We start from the raw sequence: 25,104 nt of genomic DNA on the forward strand, positions 1-25,104 counted from the left end.
CCTGGCCTCAAATTTGATACAGCTGATGATATGGCCCGGATAGTGCCCCAGGTGCTGTGCATCCCACCGCAGAGATGCCAAAGGAGACTTCACTCTCTTCCTGCATGGGCCTCGCACTGAGACTCTGACAGGTGAATCTCTCTCTATGATATTTTACTACCAACAAGCCTTAATCCTTTGATTCGTATTAGGGTTAGAAAAATAGTGGCAGAGAGGGCTTCCCGGTGTGGTGCAGTTGTTGGGATGTTCATCATCCTTGAACAGCCTGGACACAAGACCAAAGCCATCACTTGAAGCTCAGTTGCCACACCTGAATACGACAGGGTCTCCTGAGCGCTGAGGGACCAGGAGATAGGTCTCCAAACACACAACGATCTGCCTAGCAGGATTTTCAAAGCACCTCAGTGCCTAATTCCCATTGATCTCTACAAAAGCTATGTGTTTAACTCCTTTTGAAAATCTGGTCCTGGCACGCACTGGTGATGCATGCACTAACAAGTGCCTAGGCAGACAGCAGACTACCCGTCCCACACGGGCTTCTGCTTATGGCACCATCGGGCTGGTTTTTGTTAGCAAAACTGATTTTTGAGAAATCTGCCCCTTTAAGTTTGCCTTTCATCAGCCTTCTTGCATAAATAATCACACAGATTCTGAATAGCCGGGGTTGTAATCAGTGCTTCTCGGTTTCTGCTGGAGCAGCTGGAATCCAGTCGAGGCACATTACAGGTGGATCCTGGTCTCTTTTCCTTGGCTTTCTAACACATCACTTGTGCCACTTAAATCCATAAAGCAGCTCGGTCTATGTGCAGCCCAACATAAAATAAGTCAACCGGTATCTGGTGAAGGTTCTTGCTACCCAACAGAGCAGATGATAGTCAGTTCTCTGCAGCGCTCAGGTGTATCCACAGCAGAAGCTGAGTTGTGTTTGACCCTCTGGCACCCACGCTGCCTGGGTGGGATGGGTACCTTTGGGCAAGAGAAGGCCATGGTTATAGCAGTCAATGGAAAATATTTGCTTGCTGCTTTGTTCCGACATGATTTTGCATCAAGCCAAAGGTAATCAGGCCTTAAGTCGTTCGGCAGCGTATTTGACAGTAAATATTAAGCACAGATGAACTTCAAAGCCAGGCTTTTTCCCTGCCCCTGTGGCATAAACTTCTTGTGCCGTCACTGGTTCAGCAATGAAGGGCTACTTTCTCCTTTCCTTCAAATTTGTGTGATTTCAGTTTAACTCCAGTGGTTCCACCGAGGCTCTGCCCACTTCACCCCATGGGGAGGATGAAGGGAAAAAGAATATTTGGAAAATGAAGAAGGAGAGTGTGCTGGGGAAGAAGTCCTACCTGAAGACCTGCCCCTAGCATCTCTGACTTCTCTCTTCCCTCCCTCCCTCTCCATGAGCCAAGAGAAATGCTCATGTGATCCTTCCCAATGTGGTTCAGACAAAACAAACCAAGTTAGCTCAGGCTGGTGAAATGAGAGGGCTTTCAGACCGAAAAATGCTCACAGGAGCTCCCTTCATAGCAGATCTGAAGGGACAGTGGCTTCCAGGAGGCGAGTGGGGACATGGAGCTCATGGAGTTCAGTGCCTTTGGGTGCAGAGGAGGACACCTTAGGAAAGTAGCTTTTCTTCTGAGCTCCTACTCAGTTCCTCAGCATGTCCCACATGTCCACAGGGTTTCCAAAGGAGTGTCTGTAGATAATAAGATGATATTTTAATGCCAGAAGTATAGCAGGGGAATGAGACTACACAGGTTTAGAGAAGAAAGATGGAATATTCCCCCACAGAAGACCCCCATTATTTTTCAAATTACAGAAAAACACTGACAGATAATTGACATATGGTTGGCATTGGCAACTGCCTCCACTGCCATCATCTGCACAATGACTGCTGCCCAACTTTATAGGCTGGACTGCTCTGGATATCAAAATCCAAGAGACATGTTCCCAAGCTTCAGCCACCATCCAAGCAGCTGGTGATGCCGTGCTTCCCACATCGCTACCACTACACCGGGATGATTAGTTAATCTCCTTCCCAAGCCTCATATTTGCCCACACTAGGTTAGCTCTGATCCTCCCAGCTCTCTCCACTTACTTACAATAGTGCTTCAACGGATGCATTAGATTGACAGGATGGAAAAATAATTCCTGCAAGGGCTGTGACCTCCCAGGTGGGCAGTCTGCATGAACGAACCTGAAACAAAAACCTCTTCAAAAGGGTACCAGGACACAACTGAGAGACAGATTGCAGGGAGCGGACAAGAGAACAAGGGAATAACGTTTAAGCAGGTAATGAAAGAGAGAAATTCAAGACTCAGAGCCTCTTATTTATTAATAAAGACCAGCTGCTGTTAGGAGAGAGAGTGCCGTCTGCTGGCATGCGCAAGGGCTGTCCGAGGCAGGACTCCTGGCTTCTCCTTGTGTCTTTGCCACCAACTTTCTGTTTGACCCCAGAAAATCAATTGGAAGGTGGTTTTCCAAATTAATGTTCCATGGGAATTGGGCACATGACTGCTCCCACTACATCTATAACTTTCTTTTTTTTTTCCCCTTTAGCCCTTCTTGGAATGAGTATAATAATACTTACCTATCTGGTAGACCTGCCATGAGGTTAATTTAATATTTGTAAAGTAATTTGATCTGGGGCTAGAGGATGCTGTATAAATGCAATGTATTACCATTAAGAAGATCCAGGGAAAAGCCTCTCCCAGTCTGGTAAGGTCACAGAACTGTGCCTCTTGTGCAGAAAAATATAAGACAATCAGGTGAGGTGGAGCACTTTAAATGACTCTGTTTTTCCTGATGAAAAAAAAAAAGCAGTCAGTAAAACAGAGGTAGACTGTTGCAAATGAGCAGAGCATTACAATATTCTGCCATATATATATATTTATACATATATATATGCCTATATATATATAAAAAGACATAAATATATATATAAAACTTTCCTGTTTCTCTTCCTGATCTTAATGAGCAAAGATGACTGGATGCCTAACACAGCCTTCTTGAGCTCTTTGACTGAGGAGGGCTGTGCTCCACCCTTCTTCCTTTTTTCTCTCCTCATAATCAAGGTTTTTCTTTTCATATCACAGCAAACTCTCCTTTGCCTTTCTAGCACCTGCACAGTCTCGTAGTAAGCCGCAATGCACTTATTCAATCCTACCTTAAATGTCCTGTCTTTTATCTCCCAAGCTCACTATCTGGATAAGGTAGTGAAAGGTATGCTCTTCCTTCCTATTTTTCCTATTGTCTTTGTGTTTCTTTTAAAAAAATGCACCCGTGAACATGCTGTGTGGAGGTTGCATCTCTTCCTCATTGTCACCAAAGTGCTCCCTAATGTCTGGAAGGGTGAACTTTCCAGTCATTTAGGTAGGAAATACCTCCGTAAGTGCTGTGACCCTGTGTCAACATCGTATCAGTGTTCCTACCCGTCCCTTTGTCCCTGCCCTCCCCTCCAAATCATCTCTCATCTGCACCCCTCCTACTCAGGTAAGGCAAGTCAGGAGGAAAAAAAGTATCTGTGAGTACAGCAGGAGCCCTGTACAGTGGTGTGTTTTAATTAAATGTCTATGATCCATTTTGTAACGAGCAGGTGAGTGCACTTTCTGTGTGGAGTCTTCATGTTTTTGATCCATGACTGCAAAGTCTTACATGGGAACTTCAAGTAATGATACGTTGTTGTTGTTGTTGTTATTATTATTATTATTATTATTATTATTTTCTTAATACAAAAATTTTATGACCTTAAAGGCTCTGGTTGTATAAATCCACAAAATCTATTGAAATTAGTGACGTTGCATTAATGTACACTACAACAAAATCCAACCCTATGTTCCTGTTGTAAATGTAAAGCAAGTCTAGGGCCCAGGTCTTTCTTCAACGAAGAAAAGGAATTGAACTGTTACAGAATAGAGGTTATCTGCTATCTTAAAAAAAATAAATATCTCAATTATTAATCAGAGCAAATAGCTAAATTAATTTATTAATTTAAATTTTAAATTAATTAAATAGAAATAGACAGTTCCACAATGCACTTAGCCTTCTAAAAATATTGAAATAACACACATCTAGTTAAATACAACAATCTGACAATAAATATGATTGAGTCGGACACAAATATCTTTCTACATGGCTGATTTGACCCTTAACAGCAACACAGTGCTGACACCGCACAGCATCATATGTTTGCTGGTTAAACAAATCCAAAAATCAGGTTGAACAAATCAGTTTCTTCCGTAGCATTACCCTCCTTTTCAGGTTGTGAGCAATCAGAAATAGCAGCTGTGAGAGGCTGATGAAGAAGGACAGATACGCCAAAATATTTGTCCGGTGAACAGATAAAATGATGTCTCTGCCATATAGGGCTCTTGTGGTGTGACAAGAAACACGGTTGCCCTGCTGACTTCACTTCTCTGGATGAATTTACGATCTAGTGTTTCTCTCTTGTTTCCATTGAGACTTAAAGGCAGGTTCAGGTACAATCGCAAATGGGGAAAAATGTTGAACAAATAAAACAAATGTTAATGATAAAGAAATGCCCACAGTTTAAATAAGGAGTCTTTCATCTTTAGTGTAATGCAGCAGCTGGTTGCTGTCCTTGGGCCCCTGTTTACGGATCAGTGGATTGTTCAGTGGTAGTTAGTTTCTCTCATTGCTTAGCATCAGTAAAATATGCTTGACTTTATTTAAATTAGGAAAAAGTATATTCTTCTTCTTAGATCAAGGAAAGAGGGTCACTTGTGCCCTCATGACGTAATAGTGGTGGCACCCTTAGAGGAAGATATGGGCCATCACCAGGGAGTGTGATCAGAACCTCCTGTCAATGGTCCACATCTCAGTGTTTTGCATTTCAAAATCCCAGGACTCCTCCTTTTCTTCTCAACACATATTGGAAACAGTTGGATGGAAAGGTAGCAGATAAGCACCAAGGGGATAAAAAAGATGAGAAATCAACCTGCAGAGCCTGGGTCCAGGGACCTTCAGTACAGGTTTGCCCATTCAGTGGCCCAGGTTTTTTCTACTAAGTCTTCTGTAGCTGTCATTTTCCCTATGGATAGCCTTTTGAGTCACCTTTATGCCCAAGAATAAAGACACATTATATTTAGTGAGTATTATTTCAGTGGGGAACTGGTTAAGCAACATACCAAGAATAAAAGATTGTCTCCTACCATGCATGGCCTCTTTTGGAAGGATTAGCAATAGCTGAAACATTAAAAGTACATGTTTTTTACTTGGCTAACTGCATGGTGTGCATTTTTCAAAACTAAATTACTCATGCCCTTTTGACTTTCTTAATTATTAACATCTTTCTGGTTGAAATCCCTTCCCAGTAATCTGGTGTTGTCAAGGGTGAGCCTGATTTACTGCTGAATCTTTCCTACAGCTTTACTTTACCAGTAAGTCAGAGAAGATGTAGAATCGTTTCTAAATTGGAGGGCAAGTTTCAAGAGCAAACATCAGCATGATTAAACCAAGAAGCTCTAACTAGAATTGGAGTCTTCTAAACTAAGGCCTAATTAACACTGATAATGCTTAAAATGAAAAGAGTTGCCTACTATTAAAGAGATGCTGATTTTAGAGAGAGCTTCTCCATCCAGAATACCATTGGAGCTGCTGATACATCAACGTAATTAATTTATTGTTGGTTATCAATTCTCGCACTTAAAAAATAACCACATTAGCACTGTAGTGAGGCATATAAACAGCTAGTCTGAAATGTAAAGATGCTGAACAACATTTGAATTCAGGGATGGCTGCAAGGTGACTTCTTTGGGCTGCTCCTGAAGTCTGAGAAGCAGTGAGGACCCAAGGTCTGACCACAGCCAATTCCCTCATTTGTACAGTTACAAGCAATAGGAGCTCTAGCAAGTAAGTTTTAAATCTTTGTTTTACAGGATGCATGTGATTAAGAGTTTCTGGATTCCTACCATCACAAAATATCATGGTGGTAGTTTGAGAGTTGAATGTTTTTCAGGACACTTTACCGGGTTTCTCATAATTTGAGTTGATGCTTTGCTCCTCCCTTTCAGTCCTACAGAACTTCTGCAGGTCACTTACTGATTGTTGTTCTGTCGGGCTCCAGGTGTTTGTATCCTCACATGTTGCATTCAGCCATGTCTTACTCGTTTCGGAGCTCAGCCACTGTCTGTTGGGACTTGCTAGAACATCCGTCAGTGCTTTCCTACTGACAATGGAGGAAAGATAATAGCCTTATCTTTTAAGTCCAATTTCAAGTGGCAATGAGGCTTGGCTTGAAGAAAAATCCCATTGAGCATTGTTTATAATTGGACTAATTAGAGAAGGCCTTAACTGTACAGATCATTAAGAGCAGACTATTTTACCAACAATCTTAAAATGGCAGGATAATTTCTTACTCTGGTGACAGTCTCCTTTGACTCTGATACTCTTTTCTTGTCTAGTTCAAAATTAGTCCACTTTTTTTATATTGCTTCCCTGGTCTGTACTGTCTCTTGCATGGCAGACCTGAGATCTTCGTAAATGTCCCACAGTAGCATCATCTTTCAGCAGTGCTTCCATGTGCTTCAGCTGGAAATTCACATATAGGGGCTCCATCCCCCCCCACCCCGCCCCCAAAAAAAGCCCTATTCATATATTTAGTTCTCTTAGTCACCCAAGTGCAGTTAATAAACACAGGAGTAATGGATCATTAGTGACTCTAGCTATGAGAAATCAGAGCTGCAAGATTATGGTGGTGTAAATCTGTGAGGATTAAGCCACCCTGCTGTGTTGATATTCAGAAGCACTTTGGAGAAAAGATGATCTTTTTGCTTTATTCCCCAGCATGGAGGAAAGGAAGGGATGAAGTTTATCGGTATCATCTTTTTCGTCAAGTGCTTTGAAGTGCACTGGTTGTGGAATGGGGAGTGCTGTACGTTCCTGTCTCTATAGTATTAGTGATGGCCAAGTCTTTATGCAGTGAACCAGTTTAGAAATGGTAGTACTTATAGGTCCGCTCTCCTTGATACATTGGCCTACACATCCCTGTTACCTTCTAACTTTCTGAAGCTAGGAGCCTCTGACAGCTGCTGTTTAATTGTGTTGTGTTCTATTAATGGTTTCCTTTCTCATTACATCTGAAAACGATCTGTTCCGACCAAACCCATGACACAGGAGAGGTACAATTTAATCCTCACAGCACTGATACTTTGCTGTACCTTGTAATGTAATGGTTAATACCTGAAAACTTTTGTGTTCATGGATCTGTGAAGAAAAGTTTATTTCATTAGGAAACAGTTCTCTGACTCCTTAGAAAAGATTTATCTCATTAGGAACCAGAGATGGTTCTGTCCTTGGTGGGAGGGAGTAAATTTCCTTCCTAGACTTGAAAGATGCCAAGACAGTGGTGTATGACATTACAGGTGAGAGTTATCTCACTTTAGGTATCTACAGCGTAGATGCTTGTATCTCATCTAGTCACTCTGGATTGCCTTAATAGTCAAGAAGAGGAACAAATGCTTTGGGAAGGCATAATCTCATGAGATTCTCTATTCTGTCTCCCCTCTCCTGACTGATGCTCTGTCTGTCTGCCTTCTGAGATGCTTGACTTAGTTTCTCTGAGTCCAGGTCAATAAGATTCAGAGGAAATCATGAAAGATAATCTCAAAGACATTTCATACGGACAATGAATTGCACACAAAATTCAAAGACATAGGACTGAAAGAGGTCTCCTCAGTTACAGTCCAGTCTTCTGCTGTCAAGGGCAACCACATTGTGTAAAACTTTATATAAATTTACCAAGCTCTATGGATAGATCAGTGAGGCTTCTCCTTAATACCCCTACTGGGAGGCTATTCCAAAACTTTATTCCTTTGATCCTGGCAAATTTTTTTTTTTTTTTCTTTCTAATTTCCAGCCAGAATTTATTCATGCTTGGTTTATGTCCATTTGTTCTTATGCCAGCATTATTCTCTTTAGCTTAAATAGCTGTTTTCGCTTCTCACTGTTTATCTGTGTCATGAATTTGTGGGAAACAATCATAGTCTTTTCAGCCTTTGCTGTGCTAGAGTAGACAAATAAAGCTCTTCATTTCCTCAGATGCAGAAGGTGCTCCCATCCTAATTATATCAGCTATTTTCTGCCACTCCAAATTCCCCCTTTCCTAAGCCTGGGAGAAAAGAGCACATGCAGTTCCACATGAGCTCCTAATTTTTACAGTTATATTAGTTTTTCCTTATACCTGCTGCACACTCCTCCCATGAGACATTTGAAGATCATTTGCTTTTTTCAGTCTCAGAGCAAGTGATCAATCACTACAGTATCTTTTCTATCTAATAATGTTAGATCTTTGCTTTTGAGATCTTTGTTCCAAAGATTATGAAATATAAAATATAATTAAAACAAAACCAATAAAATGAAATCTCTCTTTTCCCTCTGAATTTTTATCATGTGAAACCTCATAGGCCTAACTTAAACTGTTTCCAGGATTCAAACCTGTTCCTACATGGCTTGGACCCAAACCCAGGAGACTTTTTGTCTTTAGCTCCCATCAGAAACTTCTAAAACCTGTCTTCTTTCCCAGTACTAGAAAATAAGAGTCTGCTTCAGGAATTACATGCTTCTTGTTAGATTAAATATCGAGTGGTATACAACCCTTCTTCTCTCATCCTTCTACAGTGGTGTCTTCAACTTCTCATCCCCCAATTCTTTGATTCTCACTGCACTCCTGTCCAGGTCAACACCACCACACCTTTTCAAGGACTATCCTGCTCAGCCTCTTCAGCTGCAGGGTTGAGTTATAGGTTTTAGCATGGGTTATAAAGAGTCCAAGCAATAAAAACATGAAGTGTGCTCAGTGGTGACGCACCAGCCAAGCCCTAATGCAGCCATGCAGAATACACATAAAGTGAGATTTCTTCAGAGGGTTTTTCACCTAGACAAATTGAGGCAGATTTATGGAGGGGAAAACAATCATATGTCTAACATCAGGACGGTCCCACCAAAACTGAATTTATCTATATCTACTGCAAAGCGGGATTACCTACCTAGCTAAGTAATATTAGCAGGTTATTTTAACAAGTAATACGCTTCTTCCTCCCTTGTTCTCCAAAACAGCTGAATGCTTTCAGCTCGTACTGAACGTAAGTAAAGGGAACAAACACATAAATTAGCTCTAGCATGGAAAAAAATCAGAATAAATGGTTAAAAGTTTGGCACTCTTGTAAGTAACTGAAGGCAGGATATTAAAATGCAGAATTTCAAATAGCCTTGTCTAAAAATAGCTCTTCTGTAGTATATAAATACTAATAGAGTGTATAAATACTAAATTGCACACACACACGCATGCTCACACAAAAACACACACATTATACGCCCTCCCCCAGAATACACATTTTAAAAGACTGAAAAACCACAAATATGTTTTCAAATGACAAATTTAAGATCCTTTTAAAGGACTTTTCCGTACCACCTTTGTTCCTTTTTCCATTTGGTCCCTGTCCCTTGTTAGAAAAACAATCCTGGCAAAGATGTTAAGCTCACAGGAAACAATTCTTTAGTTAAAAAGGCATTTCTGAGCGACGTGTCCCCAGCGCAGGACACGCGATGACGCGATGTGCTCTACATGCTGTCTCAGCACTTTCTGGGCAGACCCTCGTGCATCATGCTGTCAGCCCGATGCCGCAACGACACGTACCTTTCAGTACTCTTCGCCGTCATGTTGTAACCCTTTAAGACAGGATCAGTCTGTGTTGTTTGCACTGTTTCACGTACAACAAACCTGTCTTGCAACGCTGAGGGCCTGAAGAAACTCAAACTATGTGGCAGGATTGCACAACACACGTATAAATAGAGAGGGCCTTAAAACAGGGCTCAGGAAGGCTGAATTCTATTCCCGGTACAATCAGTCCTGCTGAGTGACCTTGACAGTCACTTCAGTCCCTCGTACTTCAGTTTCCTAAGCTGTATAATGTGCCTCACATTTCTGACTGCTTCTCGGTAAAGATTTTTGAGCTCTGCAGGTAAAAAGCCCCCAGAACTGTGTAAGCTAAGCAGTCTCCGTCACACCGCTGCTTACGCTGGAAATTACTCTGCTGTTTTCTTGGGGGAGGAAAAAAACCGCAATGGGAATCTCAATGAGAGGTCATCAGATGAGAAAATCAAACCCTGGTGAGCAGACTGGGAGCCGGTGTTCATCCTCCCTAAGTTTTATCGCCTACAAAAGAAACGCCTGCTTCCATGCTGGGCTCTCTCTCTAGTCATTGAGGGGAAAGGGGTGTTTCCAGAGCGTGCTGCAGCTCATCAGTACGGCATCTACCACACAAAGGGACTTATGTCATGGGACGGTCTTTTTCTCTGCTGACTACAGAGAGAGCTGAAGGTATCTATCTCTGTTATAGCCGAATTGTAACCGGATGAGATGAATCCCACCTAAAATGACTACAGTAGCGAAATTGGGTGTTCTCCAGGTATTTTCCAACATAGGAAGTGCCTTCACTTTCCACCAGCTTTGGCTGCTCACCAGTCTGAGGTCTCAGTATTGCTGAAAGCCAGCTGCTTTATCCCACTGGGTGTTGGGAACTTTAACCCCACATGCAATGTAGGTAACCCCAAACCTTGGTCTTCCAAAGCAAATTCTTTGAAAGACTCAGAGGGCAGGGTGGGGTTTACATCCAAAGAAGCAGGAAAATCTCATTGCCTCCCTGAAGCTCACCGTTCCCTCCATCCAATTAGTGAGGAGCTCCTGGGAGACAGCAGCCCACTGAATGGTCACCACCGTTCCGACACCTAACTGGGACACTTCACTCCAGGTGGGAAGACACCATGTGAGAGTGGAGAAATAAACTGAAGGCAAATGGAAAAAGCTGTTTAATTAGCCTCTTTCGAGGCTGCGTTGCTTTGTCTTTGCAGTGCATTTGAACGTGTGGCTGTTTGCCTTGCAGAGGGATGCCCTGGCTTGTGTAACGGCAACGGCAGATGCACTCTGGACATGAACGGCTGGCACTGTGTCTGCCAGCTGGGCTGGAGAGGAGCGGGCTGCGATACTTCCATGGAGACGGCATGCGGCGATGGGAAAGACAACGACGGAGGTAGGACATGAGCACATGTGATATGTCAGGCTTCGCAGAGCCGATAAACCTTGCACAGTGAACAGTCAGCTGGGCATGATTCTGCAGGGCAGATTGGTTTTTGACAGCTGGTGGAGAACAGACAGCGAAATCTGCCAGGCTGACTCAGCCAGAGTGGATTTGAATTCAAATGAAATGGATTTGGACTAGAGGTGCCAGGGCTGAAGAGGGAGGTTTGTTTATCCTCAAATCAAGTCCATATACCAGAGAGCAGGCAGAGGCAATGCACTCCTCCTATCACTCTGCCCCAGGCGGGTGGCTCAGCAGTGACACGATGGGACCACCTCTAACAGCAGACGCCCCTGACTGTTCCATCTTTGGCCTCACCGCCTCAGGTTTTCATCAAGGCTCTCTGGTAGGTCACTACTGACTTGGGATGGATGTTTTGCAGAAACTTAAAGGCTTCGGTGACTGATCCCCATGCCCACAAGCCATCCAATCCCTCTCGAACCATGTTTTATTGATTACAGTTCCATATGTAATGATGTCAGGCATGTGAATAATAGCCCTGCGTACGGCAAACTTAATATTCAGACTTATCTCATTACAAAGGAAACCCTGGTGCAGTGTGAAGGTTTGAATTAGAGGGCAGGAGATGAGATATTAAATTTAAGGCATAAGGGAGACTGCATAATTTGTTTTGTTGTCACTCAGCAAAAGGCTTTGTAAACCACAAGTCTGGGCCAGGACCCAGGCTGTGAAGTGGAGACTGCATTTTGCAAGCCTCTGTTTTATCATATTCACAAGAACAGTACAGTTAAAAAAAATATAAAAATAGCCAAGCCAAGACTGTGATTATCTGCTTCACAGCAACTGGGATTCTGATTGAATATTTAAAATACTTCTGCACATCTGGTACGGCCAATGAACCAAATTATCCCTTTAGAAAAGATGGAAAAAATTGGAGAACTGTACAAAGAGTACACACTATAAAACAAAGGTCGCTTTTTGCCTCACATGAAACTGAATATCACTGTACTTGTCTCTCCTATTTACAGCTGACACAGGGCAGCAATTAAGTTCATCACATCAGATGCGTAAAAATATGTTAAATAGAGCCAAGGCTAATCCCAGTTTCCATGGAAAAAAATAACCAACAAAAACCCCGTGAAGTTTTTAGAAAGAGAGAGAGAGAGGAGAAGGAGTAATCCAACCTAACATACAAGGTAGACCACATCAAAAAGAGCATGACCAGACCCTGAGCAGGTTGGTGGAACACCATCTCCTCATATATCCTGGCTGAAGGTTCTAACCTTGTAACTGGGTTACCCTCACCTTGAAACGAGCCGTTTGTCGCCTTGCTAGCCTGCAGGACAGCAGATGTAGATGGGAGAGACAAAAGGCATCGACATGTTTACAAGTTAGTGCACATCAGCTGCTAACTTGCTAACTTGCATTTGGTGAACTTGTGTGGAGCAGTGGTGTACACAACTAGAGCGGAGCAACTGATTGGTTGTAAATATTGCCTTGTGACAGCTTATTCATGTCTCAGAGCCCACAAATGAGTGCTTACTTTACTCTTGGTATACTAAAAAAAAAATATCCATGTACATGGTGTGCGTTACAGGTTAGACATAATCCATGTCATGCTCTGTGCTCTTCCTTTGCTTTTGCTACATTACTGCTAAGGACTCTCATCTGCTGGAAAGTGGAACAGGTATATGTTTACCTTCTCAAGGTGATTTTTATACATGTTTATGGATCATTTGTGCTGTATTTGTGTGCTCAAATCTAGAATTTCAACCTCTGAGATGTAGGGGCATCAGCAGTGGTGAGACACTTTGACTTTGAAGCCTGAGTTCCTTGTTTAGCACAGGGATTTGAATATCTTTACATGGACTGCTAATGAAAGGCTGACTCTGGACCTGTTTCTTAGTTTTTATGCTGATCCCTACAGCAGGACAGCTGGAGACACTTGAAGAACATCCACAGAGTAATTTAGGTTGGAAGGGATCTCCAGCAGTTGTCTAGTTCAACCCCCTGCTCACAGCAGGTCTGATTACATCAGGTTGCTCAGGACTGTGTCCAGTCAACTCTTGAACACCTCCAAGGATGGAGATTCCACCTTTCTGGGCAGCCTGCTGCAGTATATGACCATCCTTATAAATGTTTTTCTCCTAATATCTAATTATAATTTTACATGTTCCAACTTATTGTCTGTTGCCTTTTGTTCAGCACCATCTGAGACATCCTAGAGTACCGCAGCTGGCTTCTGGCTTCCCCTTCACAATTACGTGGATCTCTAGTACACCATATATGTATATGTTTCATATGTGACAGCTGCCTTTGGATTTCTCAGATATACAAAGGCAAGTCAAATGTCACTAGGCACCTGTGTTTAGGAAACAGAATTGAACCCATATTCAATGCATTCGCTTTTTCACCACAAACCTTATACCTTGCAAATTGTTGTGCTTCGAAGAGCACTGATGAGATGTAGGCCTGAACAGCCTCTTGAAAGAGCATGTAGTAAGTGTATGGACACTATGGCTTCTGCCTCTTTTGGTGTCCCATCACAGTGTCAAGAGTGATGCATTGCTCAGGGATGGAGAAAGGTGGTTTATTTGACTGTTCACCGCAAAGGATTTCAGGAATATTGCTGAATTTGTCTTCATATGTACATGGATGTAGGCAATGGAGATGGGAGTCCTTCCATGACACTTTAGAAATCAAACATCTGAGCTAGTTCACTGTGGGTACCATCAACAGTGAGAAACAGATTTAAGGCATCATCTTTCTGAGCTTCTTCAGATAACACCTCGTAGATGCCTACTTTTGGTTGGTGACCCCTGCCCATCAAGTCACTTTCTGCTCAGAGCAGCATCTCTTGAAGCTGAGAAACCACGATGGGGCTGTTCACGCTACGGAGGCTCTTCACCCTGCCTGAGCTCATCAGAAACTGGTTCCCACACTGTGGTATCCTGTGTCTGCTAATCAAGATCCCCGCTGCCGGAAATTCCTCGGGATAATGGGAGCTGAAGTCAGAATCTTTTTCATCAGATTCCAGCCTAATCATACCCTGAGGGAGATGGGTACCAAATTACAGGGCTTGTTTGCCTCTTAAATCTGGAGGCTTTTCAGATAAACAATAACAAGCTAAGCAGAAGTCACTCAGAGAGAGACTCGGTGAAATATAATCTCGGTTCAGGTTAGAAAAAAGGTGTCTCGGAGAGCAGTCCCCTCTCCATGCACAAGTGTCATTTGTCAAAGCTAGCACTTAGGTTTCACACCCAGGTCCACTTTATTTACACTTTTAAACACAAAGCCCATCAACTTGAAAGGAGTTGTAGCAAGTAACTGAGAGCAGGCGATCATCCAGTATCAGTAAAAGGAAAACAGTGCAGTGACAGAGCTTTAACAGTCTGGGTAAAAGGCTAGGATTTTGCACATTTGACCTAAGAGGCCACCTGTATTACAACAAATGGGAAGCGTTTTCTTAAAAGAAGCTGAGAAAAGTGGTTCTTGCCTCTCTGGCAGAAAATAACCTCTCTCATTCATGGCTGCAAACACTCACTACCTGAGAGTAGTCCTGTCTCACCCCACACCGAGTGCTCTGTCATGTGCTTGAAGAATAAGAAGTTTGAAGGTTTTAAAAGACCAAGGAAATTATCTTCTGTGACAAATCATAGAAGTGGAGTTAATGGCATTTGACAAAGCCTTGAGAAGAGGCTGATACTCCATAGGCTAAATATGGTCTCTGTTGCATTTATAGACTCCTCTGTTAGGAACAGAGCGTACAGGGAAAATGGAGAGGAAGAGGAGAGGATATTCTTCACAGTGTCACAGATAAGCTGTTGGGCATCAAAGCTGTGTTAACCGTCTTTGCTCCAGAGAAAGGAAGCAGAAGAAACATGGACCTGTTGGAGTGAGTCCAGAGAAGGTGCCACAAAAATGATCCGAGGGCTGGAGCACCTCTGCTATGGAGACAGGCTGAGAGAGTTGGGCTGGTTCAGCCTGGAGAAGAGAAGGCTCCAGGGAGACCTTAGAGCCCCTTCCAGTCCCTGCAGGGGCTCCAGGAAAGCTGGAGAGGGACTGGTGACAAGGGCAGGGAGTGACAGGCCAAGGGGAATGGCCTTAAGCTGAAGAAGGGGAAATTTAGGTTACATACAAGGAAGAAATTCTTCCCTGTGAGGGTGGTGAGGCCCTGGCACAGGTTGCCCCAAGAAGCTGTGGCTGCCCCTGGCTCCCTGGCAGTGTTGAAGGCCAGGTTGGATGGGGCTTTGGGCAACCTGGGCTAGTGGAGGGTGTCCCTGCCCATGGCAGGGGGTTGGAACTAGATGGGCTTTGAGGTCCCTTCCCATCAAAACCATTCTATGAAATCATCTAACTTATGACTCTCTCCATATTGAGAGCCAGGGAGTTGGCCAATTCACCATTTCATTGTATAGATACATTCCACTGTCCTGAAACCATGAGAGAGTTACAGATACTAAAATAAATTGGATTTTCGGTCTAAAAGTTCTGTCTCATCAACACAATAACTTCACCTGAGGTCCTTTGTTACTGTTTTGGCCTTTTCCAGAGTAGCCAAGTCTTCCAGACAGGGTAAAGCTTGCTGGTTCTCTTGAAGTGGAACTGACCACTTTCTTCATTTTCTGCTTTGAACAATTCCAATTGATAAACAGGTGCTGAACTCTGCTCTGACAAAGTGAATCTACTTTAATTGTGAAAGGCAAGAGTCTTTCTCAGATGAAAAAATAAAACATAAATGTTCCTAATATTATCTAAGCCTTCATATTAATTAGAGGTTGATGGTGAGTTGTCTGCTGGTCTCTGCTGCCTCTTCCCAATTTAAACACTTCCAAAGGCTTGTGTTAGTGTTTCCTGCAGGTTAATTTAAATAAATAGATGGATAGATAGAAGGTAGGTAGGTAGGTAGGTAGATAGATAGATAGATAGATAGATAATCTTCCCATTCAAATAATGCTGACCTCTCCTGAGGTGTATTGCCCACCATTACACAGGAATATACCAACTTCATTTTTCTCAGACGTCACCTGCTCAGTCATCTTCCTCTGGGAGTGAAGAAATGAAACCATCGTGTTTTCTTCTGCAAGAATTGTAGCAGCAAAGCTTCTGTCCCTCAGTTTATGTCTCCTTCATGACAGTTACATGCCGTGCATTTAGCTGAGCACCAACACAGGGTTGCAATGTACACGTGGCCTCGTTTTGCCTTTGCAAGTTCAGTCTGTACTCCACCAGATGCTACACAATAGCTCCCGGGTGGAGCAATCCTTATGTTTTCCTTCCCTCTATCCTCCTGTGCCAGAACAACTAAAAGTTGCCTTAGTCTCCAAGCCCTGGAGCAGTGAGCAGGTCAGAGCCACCAAGCCACTGCACATGGGATTCTTGCTGTATTAGTTATTGCTGCCATTAGAAGCAAACTCTCACTTCAAGAACGATGTAATAATTCAGGAATGGGTTCCCTGAGGCAAATCAATGCTGTTTGTTTAACTGTACCATAGCCCACTGGTACAACTCCACAGAGTAATGCTTCGTGTCTTGCTTGCCCAATTCAAGGATCAGGTAGGGCTTGTAGTAAGGTGGAGACTTGCATAATGCTTTGAAACAGCAGCATTTCAAATTGTTTGGCAAGAGAAATTTTGGCACGGCACACTGGCCTTCTTAACACCCATGTGTCCACCATCTGTCCACCACATGCCAAATAATGCGTTGGAGAGCTGGCAGGAGTCTGCATTGCTCTTTGCCAGTACGTAGGGTTACACCTGAAGGTAGCGTCAGGGTTGTAAAGGGAATTGTAAAGCATCCAGGAGAAACTCAGAACGCAAACTTTTGTCTTTGCAAATGCTTCAGCTGCAGACAAGGTGGTGGGATGCTTTAAGATATTTTCTTTTTCTTTTTGCACACTGTTATGAACCTTTACTTCATGACTGCAAGGCTTTTATAGCATGAGAAGATTGTCTCCTGGGCATGGTGTGGGAGCTGTCTGCTTCCTCGAAACCATAAAAAATGATGCATTAATGTGCTTGCTACGTTTATGAAGGGAAGTGTTGAGATCTGAACGCACCTGGGAAAACAGCCGTCATAAATTAGCATTTACCGTCACAGATAGATCCAGTCAAACAACAGGGTCATCTTGGAGGAACCACAAAGCGCTGCTAAAAAGATGAGAAAGTCTGCTGTACCTGAAAACATTGGATAGCTGGGATAATTTGTTATAAATCACCCAGCTCCTCTTCCTCTGTTTTATGATGACTGTTAATCAACCTTTCCTCGAGTAAGAGAACAAAATGACCGGTTCCCATTTTCAGTTTTCAGCTCTTTGCCGAATCCTGTGTTGGACGGTAACACTTGGGTTATCACCCGGCGCTGGTTGTTAGCACTGGGGGTGCGATGTGAACCTATGCATTACAGCATCCAGAAGCAGATGTTGGTTGTGCCATTACTGAGGATGATGTGTTGTGGACTGAGGGTGTAGCAGTGGTTGTGAGTTGTCTCAACAGCTTGGGAGGGTTCCTAGTGCTTTTGACTAGGCTTTAATGAAATGTCTTTGATTAATAGATTCAGAAATAAACCATGAAAGTGTCCTCTGTGTCGAAAGAAACAGCGTTGTCTGTTGAAATGAGGGAAGTCACTGATGGGAAGGAGGCAGTGCTGGTGTATAAGGTGCGACAAAAGGTGACATGAACCATCTTCAGAAAAGACAGGCTTGGACACGTGTTTCACAAACTATTTCTGCACCCGAAAAGATGCTTAAACAGAATTTGGGCACCAATGCTAAATTCGAGAAAGCTCTGTCAGACTTGCTTTAGCACCTGAGGCAAACTCTTGCCTCCTCTTTGGGGCAGAAAGTCCCCTTAGAAACTTGCAGTTTTGCCCCCAGATTGTGTGCTTAGGGTGCATAGAGTGCATGGTCACTTTCCTCTTGACCAGGATTTGAGAAACACGCTTACGTCTGAGTTATCTGGAGACCACTTTCCAAGCTGTGCTCGGATGATTGCCTTGGATTCAGTCAACAGAATGCATTAGGGTGAACTTTTCAGCAATAGCTTAACACTTGCAGCACTTGCCAGGAAAGCGAGAGACCTTGGTGACAAGGGTATCTCAGCTGCTCAGGGTGTGAACCCATTGCTCCCACAAAACATTTCTAAGCTCTGAGTCCCTTTTTCTCAGAGGAATCGCTTTTGAGAGGTGCTTTGGCTCCTGAAGAAGGCGGTTTCAGGTACGGTATTGCGTGATCAGGTTAAGCAATCTGTTCTGACTGCCCTGTCTGAACGCCAGTCTCTCCTCAGCTGGGAAGGGCCCTCACATGCCTTGCTCAGCTTCATGAATTTCACTCCAAACATAGATTGCCTGGTTTCTATGCTGCTCTGCTGGTTGTGCAATGTGTAAATCCCTTTGTTAAAAGCCTGCCTGGACAAAGGAAGAGTCCCGTGAAGCCAGCTGCATCAACTGTATCCTCCAGAGCAATGATGAGTTGGGGGATGCTGTGAACTTGTAGACTCTAAACAGGTTGTTATAGCTCTGGTTTATGCCCAGCTAGTGGTGATTATCATGTGTTTTCTCTCATTTCCTCCTTCCACTTCCCTTCTTTTTCTTTTCAGATTTTTTTTAAACAAGAATGTAGCTCTGGATTAGGATGAACTTTTCGCAGAGTATTTCTGCAGTGACCAGTGCTGCAGAGCTCTGTTTCTGCACTAGAGCCCAAGGAGTCCTGTAATTCAAATACATGATTACTATTACATATGACTATATTATTTTGAACTTGCAAACATGTGCTGAACACTTAGAGAAAGATGTGAGGGCAATTCCTTTCCCAGACAGCCAGCAATGTTCTTTAACCAGGATACAACCAGTGAGAACCTTATTCAGGCAAAATCAAAACAGAGCAAGTGGGATAGAAAGAGCGAAAAGAACATTACTAGCTAACGTGATCACAGGGTGTTGACAGTCACGTCGCTATTGTTCCTTACATTTGTGTTTTGTTTCCCTTTGATTCCTTACCGTGGGGTGAAAAGCTACGTCTCTTTTGTTGAATAGGTAAAATTGTTCTCTGAAAAGCACTGGAGTAAAACCTATTTATTCCCCAAATCCAATTGAAGTGAATTGAGTGTCGGTCCTCAGCTCAGGGCAGAAAAACATTACTGCTGTAAACCTGCAGCAGCACAAGCATCCACATGAACAATAACTTGTGTTTTGTGCAGAAGTACTGAGCCATTCCTTTAGTCTCTGTTTCACCAGAGTTTCGACTAGAACTGGAAGAGTAAAATCTGATTTGCTCAAGGATAAGACTAACACTTCGATAGGTTTAACCTTTGAGCACCTGCATTTTAAACCCTCCCACCCAAACTCTCCCAGTAATACAAGACAGACAGTGTCCCCACAAAAAGGGATAATGTTGCCTGGTGAGTGGCGCAGAAAGGAAAGTGAAAGAACTGGATGAGGTGAGAGATGCAATTATTTGTATAATCAGTGCATTTTATGCTTTCACTGGCAATGAAAATACACCTGAAAGGCAATGAGTTTTTATTGTTTTTTTTCTTTCTGGTTTTGCTTTGCCTAGTACAGTTTCTCACGGAGGCTCTTCCCGCTGCAGTCAGTGGCAGAAAGTCTCATGATCTTCAGCAGGAGAAATCCTTGAGTTTGTCATGTATGCTCTCCCAGATTTACCCTAATAATCTCCTTAGGCTCACCTCTTCCTGACTGCCTGTGTGTCCCGATGTGCATCACGGTCCACAGGATGCTCTCTGCCAACAAACAGGTCCATCCCTACCTGTGGCCTCCCTGTTCCAGCCTGACATTTGACATGCAGCACCTGTCAGAGTCTGCTTAAACACATAATAACACCTCTGGCTGAAGGTTATTTGCATTCTGTTGTTGATGTTAGCATGACGGATTTTTGTTGCAGCATCCATAACTCTGTAGAAATGCTCAATTATTCAATCTCAGCGAGCTAAGACGCTGCCCGTTAAATCAGCCAACACAATTGTGGGGCCGTGAAAAGTCACAGCTAATTTGAAATTTTATTAGCTCTCGGCTGATCTTGTTTACTGCAGAAGCAGTCTCTCAAAACCAGCCCTTTGGTTCTGTACAAAACTCTAATCCTTGACACCTTGTTGGCGCTGCATGGTGGTGGGTGAGGGACTTGGAAGCTACACGGTATGAGGCTTGAAAGAGGAATGAGACTGCTGTGGGATTTGTGAGTACTTTGCAGCCAACAAGTGCAGCAGCAACCCGAGGAATGCAGGGGCAGTAGCCTCATAGCTGTTGGAGAGTAATTATTTTGCAGGATAGTAGTGGCTGCGTGTGTGACAATTAGGTTTTGTTCTGGCGAGGGAATATGTCATACTCATCTCATCGTAGTTTAGAAGTAAGCCAAAAGATCTGCCTCTCCTAGTAAGCAGCGGTGTTCGGCAGTGTTCTTTCCTATCAGTTAATGGCTGGGTTTGTGCCTTAGGATCTGAATCCATTCCTAGCAAAGGAGGCTTTCAGGGAAGCCAGAGAGTCCGGACGTGAAGGCTCACAGGCAGGGAAGACGGCCACAAAACCCCTTTAGTTACTCAATGCCAGCCACTTCCTACATGCTTGGGAGGGAAGGAGCATGTCCCATTTCGCCATCCACCTGGCAGATGTGGTGCTTACCATAGAATCACAGAATCCCAGACTGGTTTGGGTTGGAAGGGACCTCAAAGCCCATCTAGGTCCAACCCCCTGCCATAGGCAGGGACACCCTCCACTAGCCCAGGTTGCCCAAAGCCCCATCCAACCTGGCCTTCAACACTGCCAGGGAGCCAGGGGCAGCCACAGCTTCTCGGGCCAACCTGTGCCAGGGCCTCACCACCCTCACAGGGAAGAATTTCTGCCTCACATCTCATCTCCATCTCCCCTCCTGCAGCTTCAGGCCATTCCCCCTTGGCCTGTCACTCCCTGCCCTTGTCAACAGTCCCTCTCCAGCTTTCTTGGAGAGACCATATCAACCTTGTTTCTATCATAACCCACCTGGAATAGGTACACTCTGTTTGTTGGGTTTTTTAATAAAATTGCTTTTGGCTTGGATCCTGCAAGTCTGTGTGGTAAATACCAGAGAACATGAGATACGGTGATCCTCCAGCCCACCTGCAGCTCCAGTGGGCAGAGTAAGGAAGACACAGCCCTGATTCCTCCACACTGAGCCCAGTAGCTCCATACTTTCAAAACTTCTGGTTGGTGTGGGTTGCTGTATTTTTTGCATGCTATTTAAACCTCATGAAGGGTGCGATTTTCAGAACGTGGTGAGTCATAAGGAGTGTTTGCAAGCCAAGTAACTTTAGGTCATCTTAAGTTTGGTATCCAAGTGACTATGGAAGACTGTTATAATATGGACTGTCTTGTGAAACTCCTTCTGAACAAGGTCAACATTCAGATCTATTGCCATTGTCTAAGGTAGCTGTCTGAGTTTCTACAGTGAGACGGTTTAAAGACAGTTAATACGAGTTGTTTTACAGTTGGTATTAAGCAAGCATCATGCTTGCTAGGCCAAGGTCCTTCTCCAAGAAGGCACAGATAGCTTCAGAGTCTAGTCTCTGCCATGAAGCAATACTTGCATGGAGAACGGGCTGAAAATGCATTACAGATACAGATCTTTAATGAGAATTGTGGTTATTATTTCATTGGGTTGTGCTGGCACTTCAGAGCCCTTTGGGACTGGAACAGATGTTTTGTGAACAGAAAATAAAAAGACAATCTCTGCTCCCAAAGAGTTTACAGTCTAAGGTAGTGTTTGGAAGAGCTCACTAATGGGATTGGTGGATTTGCAATCTTTAAAATGAGATAGAGCATCTTTCTGAAAACAGTATTCCAACTCCTACTACAAGAAATGAGCTAGATGCAGTAATCCCAAAGTAAAACTGGCTGTCTGGTAATATACAGAGTGCAGATTATCTGATCAAAATGCACTTGGTCCCCTAAGAAATACTGTTAACTGAATAAATTGGATCTGCTTTATCCTAAATGGCCAAAAAGGAACATTTTCTGCTGATCCTATTCATTCTCCTTCATGTCTGTCCCTCTCTGAAGGGAATGAGGCAGGGCTCACAAGATGACCTCCAGAGGTTCCATCCAGTCTTACTTATTCTATGATTACATGAATCTTAGTGAAAGATGCAACCCCTCGATTGCATTATTTACCAGAGGTGGCAATGTCTTGCCAAAGGCTCGGTTTTCACAAAGACAGTGATTTGATTCACCGTGTGATAACTCTGAGATAGCAAAAGATATTTATTTCATGGCTTTATACAAAGGAGGTGTGACAAAAGATTTTTATTTTTGGCAGGACTGCCAGCCTGGGTGTTAAGGATACGTGTGTCTATATAGGATGAATTAAATGTCTCAAAGATGTAAAAACTCTTATTATGTGCAAATAATCAGCAACACAAGAGATGGCTTAAAATCTGGCTCAGTAACAGATCTCTGAATTAATTTGTTAATTGAAAGGGATCCACGAATGAAGCTGTTTCTGAAGGGATCCCTTGGAACTGATTTTTATATCCAACCCTATTCAGCATTTTCATCATTGTCTTAGAATGTAGTTTAAATCTCTCCTGGTAAAATCTTCAGGTCACCTAAAGCTTGGTATGGTGGTAAATAGCGTACCCAGATCATTTTGATATGGAGTGATCTGACTCACATCGCTACAAGGTCACAATCAAACAAAATGTGTCTTAATGCAGCAAAATGCAAGATAATACCCCTGGGAACAGAGAAAGCATGTTATACTTACGGGTTGGGAGACTCTTGAAAAGCAGTGACTCAGAGCAGGATTTAGAGGTCACTGGAGATAATTGTCTCAACATGAGCTCTCAGTGCAAGGCTATTGCAGAAAGGCTGAACCCTGGAAGTATAAAAACCCAAAAGCTGGGAAGTGGTCTCTCTTCTGTACCCAATATTGCTGCTACAGTTCTGTGTCCAGTGTTGGTGCCCACACAGAACAAAAGATGTGAAATTACTGGAAAAAGATCAAAGGATTCCACACATTAAAAAAAAAAAAAAATAATCCCAAACCAAAAAAACCCACAAACAAACAAAAAAACCAACGGCTGAGAAGCAAACCTTACAATGGGAAGTTCAGTCTTCCTCAGCTGTTCAGAGAAAAGGTTTGCAATGAATTGTTGCTCTGTGTGGAGATACTTGCACTTGGAAAAGACATCTGAGCATGCAGGGCAGAAGGGAATATTGGTAACCGTGTAGACAAAGGCAGAACGAGTTCCAGTGGCGGGATATTGTAGTTAGGCAAGTTCAACCTTGAAATAGAATGCAATTTCCTAGCAGTAATTAAGCATTTGAATAGCTTACCAGAGGAAGTGGTGGACTCACTATAATCAGCTGTCTTTGATATATGAGATATCTTTCTAAAAGACAGGCTTTAATCCAGTTCTGAGGGAAAAACATGAACAGCCTGTGTATATAAGAGGTCAGACAAGCTGATCATAACAGCCTCTTTGACCTTAAAGCATATGAATTACTGGAATCCCTCTACGCAGGACTTTCAACCTTGCATGGAGATAATTCAGCAACGCATTTGTTCTCTGGTCTGAAGTGCCGTGGTCATATTATGGCTATATGTAGAATAAAGGAGCTGCAACTTTTTAAAACCAAGAGCTTTATAAACATGGACATAGCTGAGAACCTACTGTGCTGCACATCTGTGCTCTGGGAGCTACTGGAGTTAGGAATCCGCGCACGGATCATGGGTCTCTGTGGCTTTGCTGCCGCACAACTTGGGGTGCAGAAGCCACTGGTCCCATGTTCACCTCCTTCTGTTACCTCTCTGAAAATTTTGCAGTGAGTTAGTTCTAAGGGAAATTAACCTTTATGTTTTATAAATTTCAAAAGTGTTTTGTATTATGACTTCATATTGTTTTGTGAGATCATATCTTGCTGTATTTTCCATTGCTGCTGGCGCTGGCTTCCCACATTTGTTTTATTTTGCTCTGATTTTATTTTTTATTAATCCATGTAAACCCCAAACACCTTGCTCTCTATGGTAAGGAACTTCTTGCAAACACCACTTGATCCTCCCTTCTGATGGAGCCAGTGAGAGGTCTCAGGGCATGAGAAGTCATAGCTGTGTACAATTTCATTATATCTCCTTACAATTCACTGTAGGACACCACTGGATCTCTTGTGGACCATGCAATAAAAAAACATGAGAAAACAATATTCAGGTGGAGACATCAGTATTTGTGATCTGGTTTGTAGCTTAACTCTTGTTGTTTTACATGTCTTGGACAAAAATGGCCTTTACATTTTCTAAGCGAAAGAAATGCTTTGCCCTGAGACTGCTGTTGACATCAGAGGGAATTGAGTAGCTAAACCCCATTTCAGCTCTTGACCTTAATGGCTTTAAGATGTCGTGACAAACCTCTCTGGTGTAATTACCCCCAACTTACTCCATATAGACCTGAAACACATTAGTTGAAAGGCTTATCTGCAGTTGAGTCCTCGGCATTCCCACCTGTACAAAATATTGTCCTGTGCATCTGTTCTTCAAACATTTATCTGCTGTTTCCTGCAAAGACAACATTTCCTTGCTGTCTTGCAGCTTCAGGTCCCAAAACACATTTCTGATGCCTGGAATAAAGACAGGGTAATGAAGAGGTATGGTACAGCTGGTTTGCCATCCTCTCAGCAGAGTGTCTGTAGCCTTAGAAAACATTATTAATGTGTGGGAGAAAATGACAACATTTTATCTTGCTTGAAATTGTAGTCGATATAGTAACAGGGCTGGTTTGTTGTTTCTTTTCCGACTCTTTTTTTACTATTAGGTAGCTATGGATAAGCATATTGCATCTATGCAGGTCTTTATTCTGTGAGCGGTCTCTCAAACTCCATCTGAGATTTGACCTTCCAGAATCCTACTGGCCTAATCGTCTGCAGCAAGTCATTTTTTTTAATGGGCAAATAAAACGTAATTAGTTCTTTTTCATTATCACTAGTCATCAAGACAAAAGGCAGATGGGTAGGTTTTGTGCCCGAGCTGATAAATTTTTGTGGTAATTTTGCAAGGAGTTATAAAGATGTAGAG

At 43.0% G+C, this 25,104-nt stretch overlaps 1 protein-coding gene and 1 long non-coding RNA gene across 8 annotated transcripts in view; one reads left to right on the plus strand and one right to left on the minus strand.

Annotated features, from left to right (window-relative positions):
- TENM4 (teneurin transmembrane protein 4) overlaps nucleotides 1-25,104 on the plus strand; it is a 610,330-nt gene that overhangs the window by 485,209 nt on the left and 100,017 nt on the right. For all 7 annotated transcript variants that reach the window (XM_075742510.1, XM_075742514.1, XM_075742513.1 and 4 more), the window contains one exon: nucleotides 10,896-11,042. In XM_075742510.1, the coding sequence (XP_075598625.1) occupies nucleotides 10,896-11,042 (147 nt within the window). The remainder of the gene's footprint in view (nucleotides 1-10,895; nucleotides 11,043-25,104) is intronic.
- LOC142599948 (uncharacterized) lies at nucleotides 1,475-2,836 on the minus strand. Its single transcript, XR_012833447.1, has 3 exons — nucleotides 2,676-2,836; nucleotides 2,097-2,191; nucleotides 1,475-1,690 (listed from the first exon to the last, which is right to left on the minus strand). It is a non-coding gene; the product is annotated as an uncharacterized LOC142599948 (long non-coding RNA).

Source organism: Balearica regulorum, chromosome 1, assembly GCF_011004875.1.
Source record: "Balearica regulorum gibbericeps isolate bBalReg1 chromosome 1, bBalReg1.pri, whole genome shotgun sequence".
NCBI classification, from domain to species: domain Eukaryota; kingdom Metazoa; phylum Chordata; class Aves; order Gruiformes; family Gruidae; genus Balearica; species Balearica regulorum.